The sequence below is a fragment of the Phyllobates terribilis genome, unplaced genomic scaffold (assembly GCF_046119375.1).
Source record: "Phyllobates terribilis strain yellow unplaced genomic scaffold, ASM4611937v1 Scaffold_1__5_contigs__length_1240528914, whole genome shotgun sequence".
NCBI classification, from domain to species: Eukaryota; Metazoa; Chordata; class Amphibia; order Anura; family Dendrobatidae; genus Phyllobates; species Phyllobates terribilis.
The window spans coordinates 497,094,435-497,114,628 of NW_027362761.1; the positions used below are offsets into that span (position 1 = coordinate 497,094,435).

Here is a 20,194-nt window from a genome sequence, read left to right on the forward strand (position 1 = left end):
CTGTGCAGTGGCCGAGCGTCATACTGAGCCGTATATTGGAGCTATCTTACCTGTACAGTTTCTGGATAGCGTGCGCTGCCGTCTTCCGCACATAAGGAGACAAGTCCGCGGCGGATTCTTTTATAGCCAGCATCATTATAGGGACAATAATTGGCACACGGATACTGGATAAGACCCGCAAAGCACTGGCACGTATAAGTTGGTTAGGATCCTGAAATAAGACAATACCTTCAGCAGATAGATTATACACGGCACACCTTCCAAAGCACAGATCTATTTCCCGTTGCTTATGTAGCTCCAACATATTCTGCAGCGCTGTACTGGGATCCTCACTACTCACATCAGTCCCGTTCACATTAGGGCTTCCAAACCAACGTCCCCTGGGACACACAAGGTCCAATTTCAAATGAGAACAATGAAAGGGGGATATATCCCATAAACGCAATTTATCACTTATCCACAGGATAATTATATGTATGATCACTGGGAATCCATCAGCAAAGATCACCACGATCACAGGGTTGTGTTGCCCCCTGGGGATTTATTCACTTCTGAGTCTGAGAGCATATTACTGCTTGTGGTTGGTGGAGACCGCAGCACTCAGACCCCCAGCCAGGAAAATCAACACAGGAAACATCCAATCCCAATGCTGAGGTCTCCCGTCACAGCAGGATATCTACCACCACACACGCAATCAAGGGAACTTCTTTCTACAAATCACACCTCTGCTAGTCGTGCATGTACATAAGATAAGGGTTTCCAGAATTTTGAACTTTTCCTCAGGAATCTTGTGGCAGTCGGTGACCGCTTCCTCTTTCTGCCATGTCCAGGTGATGTAGTCCGTGTGTTCCTTTAAAGGGAATCTGTCAGCAGGTTTTTGCTATGTAATCTGAGAGCCGCATGATATAGGGGCCGAGATCCTGATTCCAGTAATGTGTCACTTACTGGGCTGCATGGTGTAGTTTGGACAGAATCCCTGTTTTCTCTGTGGTAGATGTAGCAGTGATCTGAATGCGGAGCTCTGTATAACCCCACCCACTCCTCTGATTGGCAGCTTCCTGTGTACACTGTGCATTATCAGCAGGCTGCCAATCAGTTGTGGGAAAGGAGTTACAGGTTAGCCTACCAGGTGAGCCAGTGATAATCTCCTGCTGATAAAACACTGATTATATTGAAACTACCGCACACAGCCTAATAAATGACACATCGCTGCAATCAGTCTCTCTGCCCGTACATTATTCTCCACTCAGATTACATAGCAAAAACCTGCTGACAGATTCCCTTAAAATTTTAACTTAAGAACTCGGCTTCCAGCTGTTTCTCTAGGAACATTCACTGCCTTTGTACATTTAGTATACTTTTCATTGTTCAAGACAATGACCTGGTCTCTTTTTTTTGGGATTGGTCTCTTGACAAACCAAGAATATTAGTGAACTGGAAACTGTCGTCTGTGAGGAATGGGGTAAGATTCTTCAGGAAAGCTGCTAGAAGCTGGTGTCCGGCTATGCATCATGTTTACAGCAGGTTATAACAGCCAAAATTTCTCAACCAAGTACTAAGCGAACAAGCGACGCTTGACATAGACGGTTGAATAATTCCAAGACTGTGGTAGTCCGTAAATGTGGCATTTTGTATAGAATTTAGGGCGCATACAGACGTGTTCCTCGTGCGAGGATCGCATCGCAGTCCACGGACTGGCCCAACACCTGTCCTGACCTGAGCATGACAGTGTGATTATTTCTATGCAGGTGTAATGACCAAGTAATGACAATTCAGCAGTTTTGATTCTTTTCTTTAATTTGCAGCGTTTACGGTATGGATTCATTTTTTAATGCCATCGATTGGACTTTAAATGACATGGTGATACCAAGTAGGTTTATGGCGACATTAAAAAATACTACGTAAAAATTGCATTTTTAATTTTTTTTTAAACGGTTTGACTCCTACAAAATTAAGCCACCAGTGTGATCAGCCGTTCCCACTCCTAGCATCGGAGATGATTTTTCAGGGGGAAAGTTGCGCAATTGTGCTAAGACATGGCAGCCATTCAGTAGAAAAGCTGTTCACGTAACAAGTATGGTGTAGAATTACGGGCAGCGTGGCGGCTCAGTGGTTAGCACTGTTGCTTTCCAGTGCTGAGATCCTTGGCCATTTTTTTTTTTTTTTTGACAACCCCTTTAAGAAATGTTAACCATTTTCCCCTCCATACACCACGTTTGTTTCAAGCCATCAGCAGCAGATCGAGCTCACTGAAGCATGTCCACTTACACCACATTTCTGATTATTTTTTTCATTTCAACTTTTCCGGCCCCTGCAGAAAGCAAAACTTACTTTTAAACCACGCTGAAATGTGGCGATAGATAAGAGTGCCAGGTCTTGCTGTTCCTCTGCGTATCGTACCAGGTACACGTACACCAGCTTCTTTATCTGGAAAACATAGGAGGAATATTAAATTAAATGGTGCGGAGGAGAAAGATAAAAAAAAAGCGACACTGGAGCACGTAAGAACATGTATCTCAAGCCGAGCTCTGGGGGAAGGAGAGAAAAGTTGATTTGTTGAATGGTGTAAAAAGGAAAACAGACGAGGTCCATCTGCACAAGAAAGGGGCTGCAGTCACCCTGCTCGGGGCGTTCGACGTGTCGGCGCGGTACACTTTCAAACTTTTGGCTTAACGAAATAAAATTATATACTCTCGGTCTCCAGAGAGGCACTTTTGTGGCTGCTGGGGCAAAAGACATAACAATATTAAATCACAGAAGGTTGCAAAATACAACACTTGTCCTTGTTCTGCTTCAGATTAGAGCAAATCAATACTGACCACAAGAGGCCCGAGCACTGAACGGCAGCAGGTTGCTGAGAATGGCTCCTTTCCCTGAAACCACTCTGTGCCCAGAGAAGGGGACGCTTGGAGATGCGTGACTACTCCGATCTCTCCGCACTTACTGCCATTCAATGTTACTACACGCCTGACTGTGAAACTAATCACGGCGGGGCCACATTAGTCCTGGGGAACACAGGAAGGTCTGTTTAATTAGTTTATCAATGCTGGAACATCAAACTTCATGACATATTGACTAAACCTCTGATTTTGGTCTGTACCTCCAGCACAGTACAGGGTCACCCCGCATCCTTTGTCATCTGCTAACATCTGGTACTTATCCCAACAAAGCCTACGGTAGCTGGGTTTGCTAAAGAAATTCACAGGACGGCATTTTGGAAGCAGAACTCAAATCATTTAGGAGATGGAATGTGCTCGAATGACTTTAGCTATGATTTGATATTTCTGCCTTTATTGCTTATGATTAAAGAAACAGATGTTGAGATATTTCCTGCAAATATAGAAGAAGTGATCAGCGAGTACAAGGACATATTAGCGCTCCCTAATGCTGAGAGATCAGGGGCTCCTGACAGCTCCTGTGTGGTTAACATCTGATCGCACAAACTCACCCCATCACAATGTACAAGTGACATTAGTCAGACCTATGGCCAGGAACACATGTAACTAAACTGCACAGACATTGAGCAGAGCCAAAACACTAAAAGATTTATAAGCCTTTCAGAGTTTTTGGAAAGGAGTGTGACAGCCCTATAAACTTTTGGGAGCCATTCACGTTTATCCAGGAATAAAGAAGATCTGTCTGCTTTTCGAACACCTATATTTTAGTATTCTATTTATTTTACTCGCTTATTATATTTATTTTGTTTATATAGCACCATTAATTCCACAGAGTCACTTCCCACGGACAAGTCGAGAGGCGGGGAAGTCAAGGAGTCCGAGGCCAAATGCTAGAAGAGTACATCAAAGACAAAAGGGATAAGACAAACAAATAGTCAAAGGAAAAGTCCAAGGTCAGGCAACAAAGGTCAGAGTATGTCAAAAGGCAAAATCGGGGTCTGGCAACAAAGATCAGAATATAAGAACACAGAGCACAAAGCAAACACCACTGAGCAAGGCTACGACTGGCAATGATCTGAACATTGCCAGCCAGTTAACAGCCAGGTAATCACCCTGAATGGGAGACACCTGGAGCAAACTCCTGCAGGCCCGCAAATTAGGCAACCGAGTTGTCACTCACAATATAGCCCAGCACGCCCATGAAGGCTTGTGTTTTTCATGGCAGGGTGATGTTTCTATTGGTACTATTTTGGGGTAGAGATAAGATTTTGATAGGTTCTTATTGCATTTTTGGGGTGAAGTTGTGACAACCCAAAAAAAAAAAATCTATTACAGATTGATACATCGTTTTATCGAGAAAGACTGTACTCAACTTGTAATGTATTGCTGTAAACTTCTACTCAAACTGGGCTTAGGAGTGAGCAGTCTGGCACAATGTTTGATTAGTCAATGGATAAGACCGTCCACTTGACTTTTAAGATCAGAGAGGTGTAAATCAATAAATCACAAGTTATGCTGAATGTTTCCCACAAAACTATATATCCATCTGTGTAGCTCTTTCTGATCTACAGTGGGTACGGAAAGTATTCAGACCCCTTTAAATTTTTCACTCTTTGTTTCATTGCAGCCATTTGGTAAATTCTAAAGAGTTCATTTTTTTCTCATTAAAGTACACTCTGCACCCCATCTTGACTGAAAAAAAACAAATGTAGAAAGTTTTGCAAATTTATTAAAAAAGAAAAACTGAAATATTACATGGTCATAAGTATTCAGCCCCTGGCTCAGACAGTCATATTTAAGTCAGATGCTGTCCATTTCCTTGTGATCCTCCTTGAGATGGTTCTACTCCTTTATTGGAGTCCAGCTGTGTTTAATTAAACTGATAGGACTTGATTTGGAAAGGCACACACCGGTCTACCTCACAGTGCATGTCAGACCAAATGAGAATCATGAGCTCAAAGGAACTGCCCAAGAAGCTCAGAGACAGAATTGTGGCAAGGCACAGATCTGCCCAATGTTACAAAAGAATTTCTGCATTACTCAAGGTTCCTAAGAGCACAGTGGCCTCCATAATCCTTAAATGGAAGAAGTTTGGGATCACCAGAAGTCTTCCTAGACCTGGCCGTCCAGCCAAACTGAGCAAGCGTGGGAGAAGAGCCTTGGTGAGAGAGGTAAAGAAAAACCCCAAGATCACTGTGGCTGAGCTCCAGAGATGCAGTAGGGAGATGGGAGAAAGTTCCACAAAGTCAACTATCACTGCAGCCCTCCACCAGTCGGGCCTTTATGGCAGAGTGGCCCGAAGGAAGACTCTCCTCAGTGCAAGACACATGAAAGCCAGCATAGAGTTTGCTCAAAAACACATGAAGGACTCCCAGACTGAGAAATAACATTTTCTGGTATGAGGAGATGAAGATAGAAATTTTTGGTGACAATTCTAAGCAGTATGTGTGGAGTAAACCAGGCACTGCTCATCACCTGCCCAATACAATCCCAACAGTGAAACATGGTGGTGGCAGCATCATGCTATGGGGGCGTTTTTTCAGCTGCAGGGACAGGACGACTGGTTGCAATTGAAGGAAACATGAATGCGGCAAAGTACAGAGATAACCTGGATGAACACCTCTTCCAGAGTGCTCTGGACCTCAGACACACAGCTAAAATAACAAAGGAGTGGCTTCAGAACAACTCTGGGACCATTCTTGACTGGCCCAGCCAGAGCCCTGACCTAAACCCAATTGAGCATCTCTGGAAAGACCTGAAAATGGCTGTCCACCAACGTTCACCATCCAACCTGATGGAACTGGAGAGGATCTGCAAGGAAAAATGGCAGAGGATCCCCAAATCCAGGTGTGAAAAACTTGTTGCATCATTCCCAAGAAGACTCATGGCTGTACTAGCTCAAAAGGGTGCTTCTACTCAATACTGAGCAAAGGGTCTGAATACTTATGACCATGTGATATTTCAGTTTTTCTTTTTTAATAAATTTGCAAAAATTTCTACATTTCTGTTTTTTTTTCAGTCAAGATGGGGTGCAGAGTGTACTTTAATGAAAAAAAAAAATGAACTTTTTAGAATTTACCAAATGGCGGCAATGAAACAAAGAGTGAAAAATTTAAAGGGGTCTGAACATTTTCCGTACCCACTGTGTAACATGCTGCCGGCAGAATGGACGCCATATTCAATGTGATAGGTCCCATTTAAATGAGTCACAAAGGGACTACAAAGAACAAAAAGGGAAACCTCTTCGATCCCACACCATGCTAGTACAGATGCTTCAAAAAATAAAGGGAACACTCAAATAACACATCCTAGATCTGAATGAATGAAATATTCTAATTGAATACTTTGTTCTGTACAAAGTTGAATGTGCTGACAACAAAATCACTTAAAAATCATCACTGGAAATCAAATTTATTAACCAATGGAAGCCTGGATTTGGAGTCACCCCCAAAATTAAAGTGGAAAAACACACTACAGGCTGATCCAACTTTGATGTAATGTCCTTAAAACAAGTCAAAATGAGGCTCAGTATTGTGTGTGGCCTCCACGTGCCTGTATGTCCTCTAAATTTTTTTGAGCAGTGTATATATGTGTAATAAATATATCAGCACAGCGGTGTTTAAATGTGGAGCCAAGATCGGTGATTGGTCGCAGCCGATATTTAAATTTGGTGCCCAAATCGGTGATTGGTCGCGGGCAGCGCCAGCGACCAATCAGCGATTTTTAACACAAATGTCCGGACCTTTGTAACACCATGCGGATACTGTGGGGACATCAGCGGCTAGGGTGTGAAGGGAGGACCGGGGAGCGGCGCTGCGGGTCGGGATACTTCTGCTGCGAGCACCCACTCATGTCCCGGGTTCTCGCAGCGGAACTATCCGCACAGGCAGCGGCGCTGACATCCATGCGGCTAGGGTGTGAAGGGAGGACCGGGGAGCGGCGCTGACATCCAATTGGTCGCGGCCGCTATTTAAATGTGCCGCACAAATCGGTGATTGGTCGCCGTCTTGGCCCGCGACCAATCACTGATCTTGCCACCAAAGTTAAACACTACTGTGCTGATTGTTCGCGGACGCTGCCCGCGACCAATCACCGATTTGGGCGCCAAATTTAAATATCGGCCGCGACCAATCACTGATCTTGCCACCAAAGTTAAACACTACTGTGCTGATTGGTCGCGGGCAGCGTCCGCGAACAATCACCGATTTGGGCGCCAAATTTAAATATCGGCCGCGACCAATCACCGATCTTGGCTCCACATTTAAACACCGCTGTGCTGATTGGTCGCGGACGATATTTAAATGTGGTGCCAAAATCGGTGATTGGTCGCGGGCAGCGTCCGCGACCAATCAGCACAGCGGTGTTTAACTTTTGCGCTAAGATCAGTGATTGGTCGCGGTCTTTGGACCCGACCAATCATCGAATCGTCTTGGTGAGCACCAGGGAGCGGCGCTGCCTGTGCGGGTACTTCCGCTGCGAGAACCTGGGACATGAGCGGGTGCTCGCAGCAGAAGTATCCCGACCCGCAGCGGCGCTCCCCGGTCCTCTCTTCCGCATGGAGGTCAGCGACGCCAGCGGTCCTTCCGCTGCCACCGGCCGGGAGATGAGCGCCTCGCGCCGTTCATCTCCCGGCTGCATCTCCGTCCCGCAGATGGGTCCGGCGGTCGAGGTCCTTCTGCTGGTACCGGCCGGGAGATGAGCGCCTCGCACAGACAGACAGACAGACAGACAGACGGGATAAGGAGATATATATATATATATATATATATATATATATATATATATATATATATATATATATATATATATATATATATATATATATATAGATGATAGATATATATATATATATATAGATAGATATAGATAGATATATATAATTTCCATTGATGATTTTTGTGTGATTTTGTTGTCAGCACATTCAACTTTGTACAGAACAAAGTATTCAATGAGAATATTTCATTCATTCAGATCTAGGATGTGTTATTTGAGTGTTCCCTTTATTTTTTTGAGCAGTGTATATATACACACATACATACATACATACATACATAGACACAGCTCTGGCAAAAATTAAGAGACCACTGCAAAATTTTCATTTTCTCTTTATAGTGTGACAGGGTCACTGGTATGATATATGAGGGGAGGTATGTGTCGCACAGGTTGCTAGCCTGTGTGAACTGAAACCAATGGACTTGTTTTATGCTGGTGGGTTAACTCACTTAAAGGGCGTGGTTTTAGCGGAATGACATAGTGATGGGAGGGACGTCATTCCCCATACCTCCACCCCAGGCTGTGGCTGAGCATCGTTTAAATGTTCTGTCCTGTTTTTTTTTCTTTGAGTTATGTTTGGAGAGGCGAGGTCTCCAGACTGGACAGCCATAGCTCAGCAGGGAGCTGAAGGCTGGACATAACCTGTGTGTGTGACCCGCACACACATATATGGACTGTGCTATAGTTTATCTTTTGTTTTGCTGTTTAGCAAAGTAAGGCTGTATATATTTTGCTGGAGTGCAGAGCTTTATGCTGTTAATAAAGCCTGCAAGGAAAACCCGGGTTCCTGAGTCTACTTCCAGAAGTCGTCTTACCACAATAGGTATATTTTTGAGTAAAATGTACATTGTTGTTTTAGTCTATAAACTACTGACAACATGTCTCCGAAATTCAAAGCTAAAAATGTTGTATTTATTTGCAGCAAATGATAAAGCGTCAAAATACTAAAAAAGAAACCGTGCTTTCAGACCTCAGATTACTCATGTTTTAACTCAGCAATCAATATTTGGTGGACTAACCATGATTTTTAATCACAGCTTTCATGCGTCTTGCCATGCTTTCCACAAGAAAACTGTTCACTGGTCTCTTAATTTTTGCCAGAGCTGTATATATATTCGTTATTTGTTGTTTTTTTTTTATTATTTATTTTTATTATTTTTTTTACAGGCTGTAAGCAAACAAGCTTCACTGTTTAGTAATGCTAGTCAGCACAGCAAAGGACAGCAGAGGCCACATACTGGCTGCAGCAGAAACGTGCCTATAGACAGGCGGGAGACATTTGCGCTGGATCGGTGGGCAATAAAAAAAAAAAAAAAAAACCTTGCCTTTTTAAAGATGATTTTAGCACATTTTTGGGTCTTAATAAAAATAAGTATCGTTAGATAAATGTATTATTCTTTTTAAGAGTCACCAGTCTCTTGGAAGGAAAAGGGACAGGGAGAGTGAAAGAGAAAAAGAAGGGGGAAAGGTTGTTATAAGCAAATTCCTAAAGATCTTTCATTAGCAAAATCACACTGATTTTGTCTGGGGGCGTTAATTATAGAACACTAAAATGGCTGCTGACTTGTTACACTTACAAAAGCCTTTCCTAGAATGTTAATAGGACCAGTGCCTAAGGGCATGTGCAGCAGGAGGCTTATCTCCTTTCCCTTCATGTGTAGGAAGATGTTCTCCTTGTGGATATTTTCATCCAATACTGGAAATATCAGACTGCTCACACTGCTGTCCACCCTAGCTATATAATCTAATACTGGAGATACCAGAGGTGCTGAAGTAAGAAGAGGCTGCTCTCACTGCTGTCCACCCTAGCTATATAATCTAATACTGGAGATACCAGAGGTGATGAAGTAAGAAGAGGCTGCTCTCACTGCTGTCCACCCTAGCAATATAATCTAATACTGGAGATACCAGAGGTGCTGAAGTAAGAAGAGGCTGCTCACACTGCTGTCCACCCTAGCTATATAATCTAATACTGGAGATACCAGAGGTGCTGAAGTAAGAAGAGGCTGCTCACACTGCTGTCCACCCTAGCTATATAATCTAATACTGGAGATACCAGAGGTGCTGAAGTAAGAAGAGGCTGCTCACACTGCTGTCCACCCTAGCTATATAATCTAATACTGGAGATACCAGAGGTGCTGAATTAAGAAGAGGCTGCTCTCACTGCTGTCCACCCCGTATATCTGATCTAATACTGGAGATACCACAGATGCTGAGGTAAGAAGAGGCTGCTCACACTGCGGTCCACACTGTCTATCTGATCTAATACAGGAGATACCGGAGGTGCTGAGGTAATAAGAGGCTTTTCACACTGATGTTAACCTGCTAAGGCAGGAAGAAGGGGGCCAGATAAATTATGGGCATAAATCAAAAGAACCATCACTGAAACTGTTTAACCCCTTCACAACATATAACCTTCATTTGCGTCTTATATCGTGTCCCTTACTTTCAGCGCATTCGTGACGTGATCACGGGGCGTCGATGGGTTGTCATGACAGCCAGAGGTCTGTTGAAGACCTTCGTGCTAGTCATGACGACTCTTTTGTGAAAGCCAGCATGTAGCTGGCGTTCATAGGAGATTGTGATTTTAACTATACATGGCTGTTTCAGTCCAGGCCTGAGGATCAAGACAGCTGAAGGGCTGAAAACACTGCCCAGTCAGGGGTCCCGTTGTAGATACCAGTGAATACGATGGTGAAGGAGGGGACCTCAGTCTCCTCCTTCCACCATTCAGCATGTGTGACTGAGACACCAGACGCAACCGTGTCTGCTGTGCGGAGCCTCAGTGCACACACCAAAGACCGAAGCAGAGAGTAGGGGAAACATGAGTGAGAAGACTATGTATTTTGTTTTTTAATGTGTATGTGTGTGTGGGATGTGTGTCTGCATATAGGGGGGCTGTAGGTGGGACCATACTGTATATAGGGGGGCTGTGTGTGGACGGATGGTATACAGGGGGGGGGGGGGTCAGAATACTGTACTCAATATTAAGTGATAATTAATATTTATATAAAATAATTAAAATATGTTAATATTAAATGCTTAGAAGAATTAATATCAGCCTATTGGTTTGGCCCTCCACAACAGTCACAATCTCTCATGCTGCCCCTGTATGTCGTCCCTGGAAGGCAAAAATCACCAGACAGAAACTGACATAGTTTGAGAGAAAACTCATTAAAAAAAAAAAAGAAAAAAAAGGAAATGCTACTCGGGATGGTCAGTGGTAAACGGAAATGGGAGACCAAAGGCCGGTGGCTGAATACTATTAAGAATGACATGGGAATGAACTTCAAGCAATTCAAAGAAGCTGCGGAAAAGAGGGAAGCATGGTGAGAACTAGCCAAAGGGAGTTTATTTTGATCAATTAACAAAATGAAAAGTGAATGAATAAAAGTGAAATTGAAATCAAATCAATATTTGATGTGACCGCATTTAGCATTCAAAGACGGATTTTGGCAAGACCTTACCTGTAAAATCCTTTTCAGCGAAGGAAGGAAGGGAGACACAGATCCATTACTAGTGGGTAGGCGGAGCCCCACAGGATAGTTCACCTCAGATTAGAAAAAGTGACGACCGGCCCCTCCAGCTTGGGCTCCTCCTACTCCCATGTTCCTCAGTCCGTACACAAGCTAAGGAAGAGCAGACAACACCAGGGGAACAACACAACCCCTTCTGAAAATTCAGAAATGCGAGAGAACAGGTTATGCATATAACAGAAAAAAAGCACAGTCCCAGGCACTACTCACTGGACCTGACAACTGCGATGAGCTGGCAATGCTGGAACAGAGCCCTAGCACGCCGACCGCCATCAGAGAGGAGTCGCGCCGCATCTGGAAAACAATAATACACTTTTGCCCTGGGAGGGTGCTGTGTCTCCTTTCCTTCCTTCGCTGAAAAGGATTTTACAGGTAAGGTCTTACCAAAATAAGTCTTTCAGCAGCAGAAGGGAAGGAAGGGAGACACAGATCCATTACTAGTGGGACGTCCCAAAGCAGTCCAGAACTCAAGGGTGGGAAACCGTGGCAGAATCGCCAACACCCCAACAAAGTAGGCAAGAGCGCAACAAGTGCCAAAACTAGATAAAGAGATAACCTAAACCACCGCCGCCTGCAGGACCCTGCGTCTCAAGGCCGCATCGGCGGAAGCACTCACGTCCACTTTATAAAATTTAGTAAAAGTGTGAACGGAGAGCCAGGTAGCCGCCCGGCAGAGCTGCGCTGCCGAGGCCCCCTGATGAAAAGCCCACGACGAACCAACAGCTCTCGTGGAATGTGCTCGAACCTTAACCAGACAAGGCTCGCCCTTGAGCCGGTACGCTTCCAGGATAGCCGAATGTATCCACCGAGCTATAGTGTCCTTGGAGGCCCGCTGACCACGCCGACGACCAGCAGGAATCACAAAAAGAGAGTCCGACTTCCGAAACCCTTGCGTGATTGAAAGATAGAACTTCAAAGCCCGCACCAAATCCAACACGTGCAAGGCTCGCTCCTTTGGACCTTTCGGATGCGGACAGAGGGAGGGCAACACGATGTCCTGATTGACGTGGAAACGCGACACCACTTTAGGCAGAAAATCGCCACGGGTACGAAGCACCACGCGATCCGAGTGGAACTCCAGAAAAGGGGGCGAGCAAGACAGTGCCGCCAACTCAGAAACCCTTCTCAAAGAGGTGACCGCCACCAGGAAGGCCACCTTCCAAGAAAGTAAGCAAAGCGTAGCTGAATCCATAGGCTCAAACGGCCCATGCTGAAGAGCCTCCAAGACTAGATTGAGCCGCCAAGGAGCCACAAACGCCCTCCGAGGCAGAAACTGACGTGCAACCCCGCAAAAAAACGAGCGCACATCCCTGCGCGAGGCAATAGCCTTCCGAAAAAGCACGGATAGTGCAGATACCTGACCCCGCAAGGTACCAACCGCCAGACCCTTGCCCAAACCACACTGCAGAAAAGCCAATAAGTTGGGAATGGAAAAAACCCTCGGGTTCCTTGACGATCCAGAACACCATGAATAGAAGGCCTCCCAAGTTCTGTGATAAATCCTAGTCGTAGCTGGACCTCTGGCCGCCCGCAAGGTGGCAATGACCTCGGCCGAAAACCCACGACGGGTCAGGATCTCGGTCTCAAGTGCCACGCTGTCAAACGAAGCGACTTCAGGTCCGGATGACGAATGGGCCCTTGGGTTAACAGGTCCGGGCGAAGAGGCAGTGGAAACGGAGGCGCCGCCAGAAGAGACACCAGCGTTGAATACCACGCCCTCCGCGGCAAATCCGGCGCCACCAAAATTGCCGGAATTCGTTCAAGTTTGATCCGCCGGATGACCAGAGGAAGCAAGGATACCGACGGAAACAAGTAGATCAGCTCGAACTGGTCCCACGGGGCCACTAGAGCATCTACCGCCACAGCCTCCGGGTCCCTGTACCTGGACATGAACGTCGGGATCCTGGCGTTCAGCCTGGATGCCATCAAGTCCACCTGGGGAGTCCCCCAACGGGAGCACAGCAGTGTAAAAACTTCCAGATGAAGAATCCACCTGCTCGCGACTGAGGAAGTCCGCCGTGATATTCAGCACTCCTGGGATGTGAATCGCGGAGATGGCTGGGACCCTGGACTCGGCCCATACCAGGATCCGAGAGACCTCCATCATGAGTCTGGAACTCCTCGTCCCGCCCTGATGGTTGATATACGCGACCGCTGTCGCATTGTCCATTTGAATCCGGACCGGCAGACCGCTCAAGGGGACCATCCAATGTCTGAGGCAGAGAAATATCGCCCTCAACTCCAGGATGTTGATCGGCAGAGACGACTCCTCTGACAACCAGACCCCCTGAACCCAGAGATCGTTCCAACTCCCCCCCCCCCCAGCCAGTCAGGCTGGCATCGGTGGTAATGACCGACCACCGTGGGAGGAGGAAGGATTTCCCCAGGGATAAAGCCTCCGGACGTAACCACCATCCAAGAGACTCTCGCACCCTGCGGGAGATACCGACACAGCGATCTAGCGAAGCCGGCGATCGGTCCCAACGGGTCAGAATAAGATTTTGGAGACCCCGGGAATGAAATTGTGCAAACGGTACCGCTTCCATTGCTGCCACCATCAGACCCAGAAGGCGCATACACTTCCGAAGGGACATCGCCATCGCCGACCTCATATCCTGGACATGGTGACGAAGGTTCGCTTGTTTGTCCGGAGGCAGGGACACTACTGCTCGAACCGTGTCGAAATGAATCCCCAAGAACAGGATTGACTGCGACGGCTCCAAAGACGACTTCTTCCAATTGACCAGCCACCCGAAGTCCTCCAGCGCCTCCTCCGCTGTGGATGACACAATTAACAGGTCGTCCAGGTAGGGGAGAATCGTAACTCCTTGCCTTCGAAGGAGCGCCATGAGCGGCGCCAGAATTTTTGTAAAAACCCTGGGCGCCGAGGCCAACCCGAATTGTAGGGCCACAAACTGGTAATGGGCCTGACCTATGGCGAAACGCAGGAAGCGCTGGTGAGCCCTGCCGATAGGGACATGCAAATAGGCGTCGCGAATGTCGATCGACACCAAGAAATCGTACTGCGACAGGACCGCCACAACAGAGCGAAGAGACTCCATACGGAATTTCCGGGTCCGGACATGAACATTCAATTCTTTGAGGTCCAGAATGGGGCGAAACTTGTCCTCCTTTTTGGGGACCACAAAAAGGTTGGAGTAAAACCCCCTTACCCGGTCCTCCGGCGGAATCGGAACCACCACTCCCTGCTGCAGAAGAGAGTCGACCTCCCGCAGCAGTGCGGCAGCCAGCTTGGGCTCGGACGGGATGCGTGACTGACGAAATCTGTCCGAGGCTCGAGAATGAAACTCTATGAAATAGCCTGCCGACAAAACCTGCGTCACCCAGGCGTCCGATACGCTGGACGCCCAAATCGACCCGAATTGAAGCAGACTATCTCCCACCCGAGAGCCCTCGAGAGGGTTCCTGGCGTCAGTCCACCTTAGCGGGCTTTTTGTCAACCTCCCGTTTGTCCTGACAGAAATGTTGTTTTCAGGGTGTACGGGATTTCTGGGTGGTCTTCTTTCCGGAAGATGAGGGAAAACCCGATCTCCAAGAGGGCTGACCGAACCGTCCCCTGGGCCGAAAGGACCGACGACCACTACCGGCACTTGACTTGCCAGACGTAGAAGCCGCTGCTTTCCGCTGCGGCAAAGCCGAATCCTTGGCCTTGGCCTTAGCAATCAGCTCTGTGAGGTCCGAACCAAAAAGCTGACCGCCCTTGTACGCCAGACTCAGCAAACCTTGTTTGGATACCGCGTCTCCAGTCCACTGTTTAAGCCACAGTGCTCTCCTGACTGAGACGGCCGAGGATTGAGCCCTGTACAGAACCAAAGTAGTATCCAGCACTGCGTCCCTGCCATATCGGGCCGCCTCTTCCAACAGCTGGAAGAGCCTTTCCACCTCAGACAGCGGAGTCCCATCTTGCCATGCCGTCCGCAGCTGATCCAACCACCGCAAAGAAGCCTCACTAGCCCACATGGCCCCCAAGGCCGCTCGGAATCCATGACCCGCGGCCTCGTAGATGGACTTTGCCGCTAACTACGTCCTTCTATCCAGCGGGTCCTGTAGACTCGCCTTCCCTTTAACAGGAAGCAAAGAGGATTTGCTCAGCTGAGACAATGGCACGTCCACTTCAGGAGAGAGGACCCAATTAGCGATAGTCTCCGTGGAGCAGGGATACAGGGCATCAAAAAACCGCATCCCCTGGAAGCGTTTATCCGGACACAGGCGTTCTTTCTCCACCGCCTCGTTAAGTTCATCGTGCGCCGGCAGCGTCGAACGGGCCAGACGCGACTCCTGATACAGCCGGGCCGACTTGCCAGGGCGCCTCGTCACCTCTTCAGACAGCTGTAATGCTTCCCGCATAGCCCCAATAAAAGCGTCCACGCGGCCCGAAAGCGAAGCAGAGCGACCCTGCCGATCCTCTTCATCAGAATCGGAGATCTCAACAGCAGAGTCTGTCGGTGATTCCGAAGCCTCTGACGCACTGCGCGGAGGAGACAGCGCCACCACAGGCCTATGGCGCTTCTTGCCTCGTGACGTCGGTTGGGACTTAGCTGATACCCAATGACCCAGGAGGTCAGACAGACTGTCAATGGAGCGAGTGAGTGCTTCCACTTTAACATCACTGAGACCCCCCGACCAGTGTCGAACCTGACGCCGTTGAAGACCCCGTCGTATCAGATACGCGTGACCGATCCTGAAGCGGACCGGAAGAGAGGTCCGCGCCCCCTGGTCCCTGATCCGACATGCCCCCACACAGTTGCGAGCGTCGTGCATAAGGCGGTAATAACCCCTTACAATGGGTACGGGAACCGAGGATGTGCGATTCTGCTACCACAGCCTGTTTCTACACACAAAACCCCCAAACACTGAAGGGTTAAAGCTCCTCCTTAAAGGGAGAAGACCTACCCCAGCTGCCTGCAGAGCAAAAGTTAGCTTAACAGACTAGGTTCCAGAAAGGGTTAACTGCCCTGGAGAGGCCAGACCCCTCAGAAGGGGTTAATGCTGCTGACCACGCAATACGCCTTTGCCTTAGAAGGATAGCGGTGTGCGAGTCCCACAGCAGGGAAGTAGCAGCGCTGTATATAGCACACCCTGTCTGCCTTAAGAGGCCAGCAGTAAGGTGCTCTGCGCTGCAACAGTGTGAGAAAGGAATCTTCTGCCTTAAAAGACAGAAGTGACTCACCAGCTGGCCGGGGTGACTGCTCTTCCTTACACAGTGCTCGGTGTCTGGTGTAGAGAGCGGGGAGCAGGGAGCAGGAGGTAGCACGAGGTAATGGCCGGAAGAAGAAGAGGGGGCTGGGACAGCTCCAGCGCGCGCTTTCCTGGTACTTCCTGTCTGAGCTATGATGACAGGCAGCAGAGAGGCGCGAAGCCACACCCCCCGCCGCTACCAACGGAGCCCGCGCTCCTTCGTCCCTGCTCCCCTGCCGATAACACAAACGCCTGCAGCGGAGATATCCTCCTGCAGGGACAAAACAAGCAGTCACCACTTGAAAACAGTAACAGCGGCTGCCACAGCAGCCGCTGAAGCACTCAGACCACAGAGAGCACTTACCCAGCTGAGCGCCACAGGGACCCCCAGGGATGTGTGGCGCCGTGACCCTTTGCTCCCCCCCACGGCGGAGCGCGCAGGGACCCCACAGAAGCGGTGTGCGTCTCCGCCAGGGAGCGCCCTCTATCCCCCGGGGCCGGCAGGCTTCTGCGGGGACCTCCTTAGGGGGTACACAGATCTGCCAGGGGAGGGTCGGGGGTCCCAGCAGCGCCGAGACCCCCTGCGACCTCTAGACCACAGGGGGTCCAGGTCTCCGGAGTAAAATAAAAAATTCTTCTGAGGAGCTGCAAAGGCAGTGACTATCCTCTGCGACCTCAAATTTTAGACTGAAGAACATGGGAGTAGGAGGAGCCTAAACTGGAGGGGCCGGTCGTCACTTTTTCTAATCTGAGGTGAACTATCCTGTGGGGCTCTGCCTACCCACTAGTAATGGATCTGTGTCTCCCTTCCTTCCCTTCTGCTGCTGAAAATAGCATTCATTCTTTTAGGCACACGAGCACATTAGTATTTTATAGGGATTATAGTCGGATGTATGAGAAAGCCATTATATCGAACATCGGATAATGATTATATTCATATGTAGATTGAAACAGTCCTTAACTGAAAAAGAAACAGCTGTGTAGGAGGTTTTAAATAGCCAAGCTCTGCTACAAAGGTGAGGTTGTGGAAGACAGTTTCAGGTTAAGGGTCATATACCATGGCAAGACTGAGCAAAGCAACAGGATACAAGGTCATTATACTGCACCAACAAGGTCTCTCCCAGGCAAAGATTTCAACGCTGACTGAAGTTTCAAATTACCTGGTCAAGTTTCTTTGAAGAGGCACAAAGACATGAGCAGCGCTGAAGACCATATATGCAGTGGTCGGCCAAAGGAACTTATTGCAGCAGATGAAAGACGCATCATGCTTACGTCCCATCGAAATTGGAAGATGTTCATCAGTGCCATCAGAAATGGCGGCCAGAGGGCTCCAGTTACACCCATCTACTGTCAGGAGAAGTCTGGCCAGAATTGCATGGAAAAATTGAAGTAAAAAAAGCCAAAACAGCAACACGGAAACAGCCAAGAGACTCAAATGAGGACCAAAAACACAGTAACTGGGGTCCAGAAAAATGGCAGCAGCTCTGAACTGAGTCAACACTTGAAGTATTTGTCTGTAAAAAAAAGTCACAGATCATGGGGTGTCTTGCTTCTGGTTTATTATGCAAACCAGCCCCCTGACCAAGCCTGGTTTCATGTGTGCCTGGAGTGATAATTATGTAAACAGGGAGAAAGGCCATAACATGTCACATCTCACTATCGAGATATGCAGCTGCAGGCTCAGAGCACAGAACAACTCAAGTCAGTAGACATACAAGTCTCCTTGCCATAGAGTATTGCACTGTTCTCCCTCGGTAGTTTATCACCTCCTGTATCTTGGTTGTGCGGCTCTTCTCCTTCCTAATTCACATGTGCTTCCATAGCCCGTCACCTAGCCTTGCTATTTCAGCAGGAGCCCGGCTGTTAGTTACACAGAGTTTTCGCAGTGATTGCACCGGGCACAACGTGTGTCTCCGCACAATCACCTACTGCTATGTCCAACTGCGAGAATACCTTCCCAAACAGCACATTCCACAACGTCCAATGTGGGGAAGGAGTTAAAGGGGTTGTCCAGGCCTGAGGCTCAAGTCTGCAGTCACTATATGCGACTGTAGACCTGCGAATCCTCACAGCGCTCAGAATGCACACTGTCAGGATTCTCCGGTGTCGGGAATGGATGCGATCTGCATACTTCCGGCCACATTCTGACTAGACGTGTCCAGCCTTGCTCAATTCCCTTGTATTGAGTGAGGCCACACACATCTAGTCAACACGTGACCACATGTATGCAATCGCATAAATGAACAGTCACGTGCCAGCCTGCCCCCAGCGCCAGCACTTGGGAGCCCTGACAGTGCACGCTGTGAGGATTCACAAGTCTGCAGTCACAGAGAGAGACTGCAGACTTGAACTTCAAGCATGGACAGCCCCTTTAATATCAATGTGCATTTTTATGGAAATGCTCAATACGTAAATCCCCACAAAAAAAATAAAAGTACTGTATAAACGGGCACTATGTACATTACATTTTACCTCCAGATTTTTGCTGGCGACATTTTTTACAACTGCAGGAAATAATTCAGAGGCATTTTTTCCAGCTGAAATCATCTGAAAAAAAAAAAAAGAAAAAAAGTGAAAGCAAGTAAGAAAGACTGATGATTAAAGTATCCCAGGCTGGTCTAGTAGCTAGGGCATGGTTAGTCACACTTGTGATATTCTGTCTGGAGAAGGTACCAAGGCCTCTCCAACTACTGCAAATGTCTCACAGCTCATGGTGTCTGTAAAGCACAACGTTAATGCAACATTTACCACTGCAGCATGTGGGCAACAGGGAGAAGCACAAAGCCCAACATACACAAACTGGGAAGAAAAATGGTCACATGATTAATATTAACCTATATATAAAAATATTACAGACATACTGTACAAGCAGGCTGGGGTACACGAGAAAGCACAACATTAAATGTTTATTAATCCAGTATAATGGTATTTTTACTTCTGCTACAGGCAGTAGCATAGTTGCAAGGGAAGGAAGGGGATGGAGGGAGGGAGAGCAGATAAGGTGGTCGCCAATGCTTCCTGCATTGGGGCCCACCCAGAACGACCGGCACTCTTAGCCGTATTGGGGGTGCCTTGCACACCAATACCGTTAAGCTCTGCAGTAGAGCAGGGAGCCATAGTCGCCCGTCTCTACCACTCTCCGTCCTGTAGGCCACTGGTCGCTTTAGGCCTGCAGAACGGCAGGGGCAAGAACAGGACATCGCAGCAGGTGACACAGTGACATCGCAACATCGCTCACTGTGGGACACACTGGGGCCATTATTACTGTATGGAGGGGGAGACACTGGGGCCATTATTACTGTACGGAGGGGGGAGACCCTGGGGCCATTATTACTGTATGAGGGGGGAGACACTGGGGCCATTATTACTGTACGAGGGGGGGGGGGACACTGGGGCCATTATTACTGTATGAGGGGGGAGACACTGGGGCCATTATTACTGTACGAGGGGGCGGAGACACTGGGGCCATTATTACTGTACTGAGGGAGACACTGGGGCCATTATTACTGTACGGAGGGGGGACACTGGGGCCATTATTACTGTACGGAGGGGGGACACTGGGGCCATTATTACTGTGTGAAGGGGGGGACGCACACTGGGGCGCTGTTACTTACTAATGCACTCACTCATTTTCTAGAGGGCAATTTTACCATCTACAGGGCACAATGGGGGAGTATTACTTTGTAAGGAGCACAGTGAGCATTATTATGAGGGGCACTAAGAGGAGTACTATTACCATCCCACTTAGCAGGTGGCAAGAAAGGTAAAAATACGGCAGCAGCGGCTCAG

The 20,194-nt window shown here is 47.9% G+C and overlaps 1 protein-coding gene across 4 annotated transcripts in view; it reads right to left on the bottom strand.

Annotated features, from left to right (window-relative positions):
• The window catches only part of AP3B1 (adaptor related protein complex 3 subunit beta 1), a 579,624-nt gene that overhangs the window by 521,853 nt on the left and 37,577 nt on the right, over positions 1-20,194 (bottom strand). For all 4 annotated transcript variants that reach the window (XR_012320508.1, XR_012320502.1, XM_073680171.1 and 1 more), the window contains exons 3-5: positions 18,878-18,952; positions 2,332-2,427; positions 51-211 (exon numbers count right to left, since the gene is read on the bottom strand). Coding sequence is in view for 2 of the 4 variants with exons in the window: in XM_073680171.1 (XP_073536272.1) it covers positions 51-211; positions 2,332-2,427; positions 18,878-18,952 (332 nt within the window). In the remaining 2 variants the exon portion in view is untranslated. The remainder of the gene's footprint in view (positions 1-50; positions 212-2,331; positions 2,428-18,877; positions 18,953-20,194) is intronic.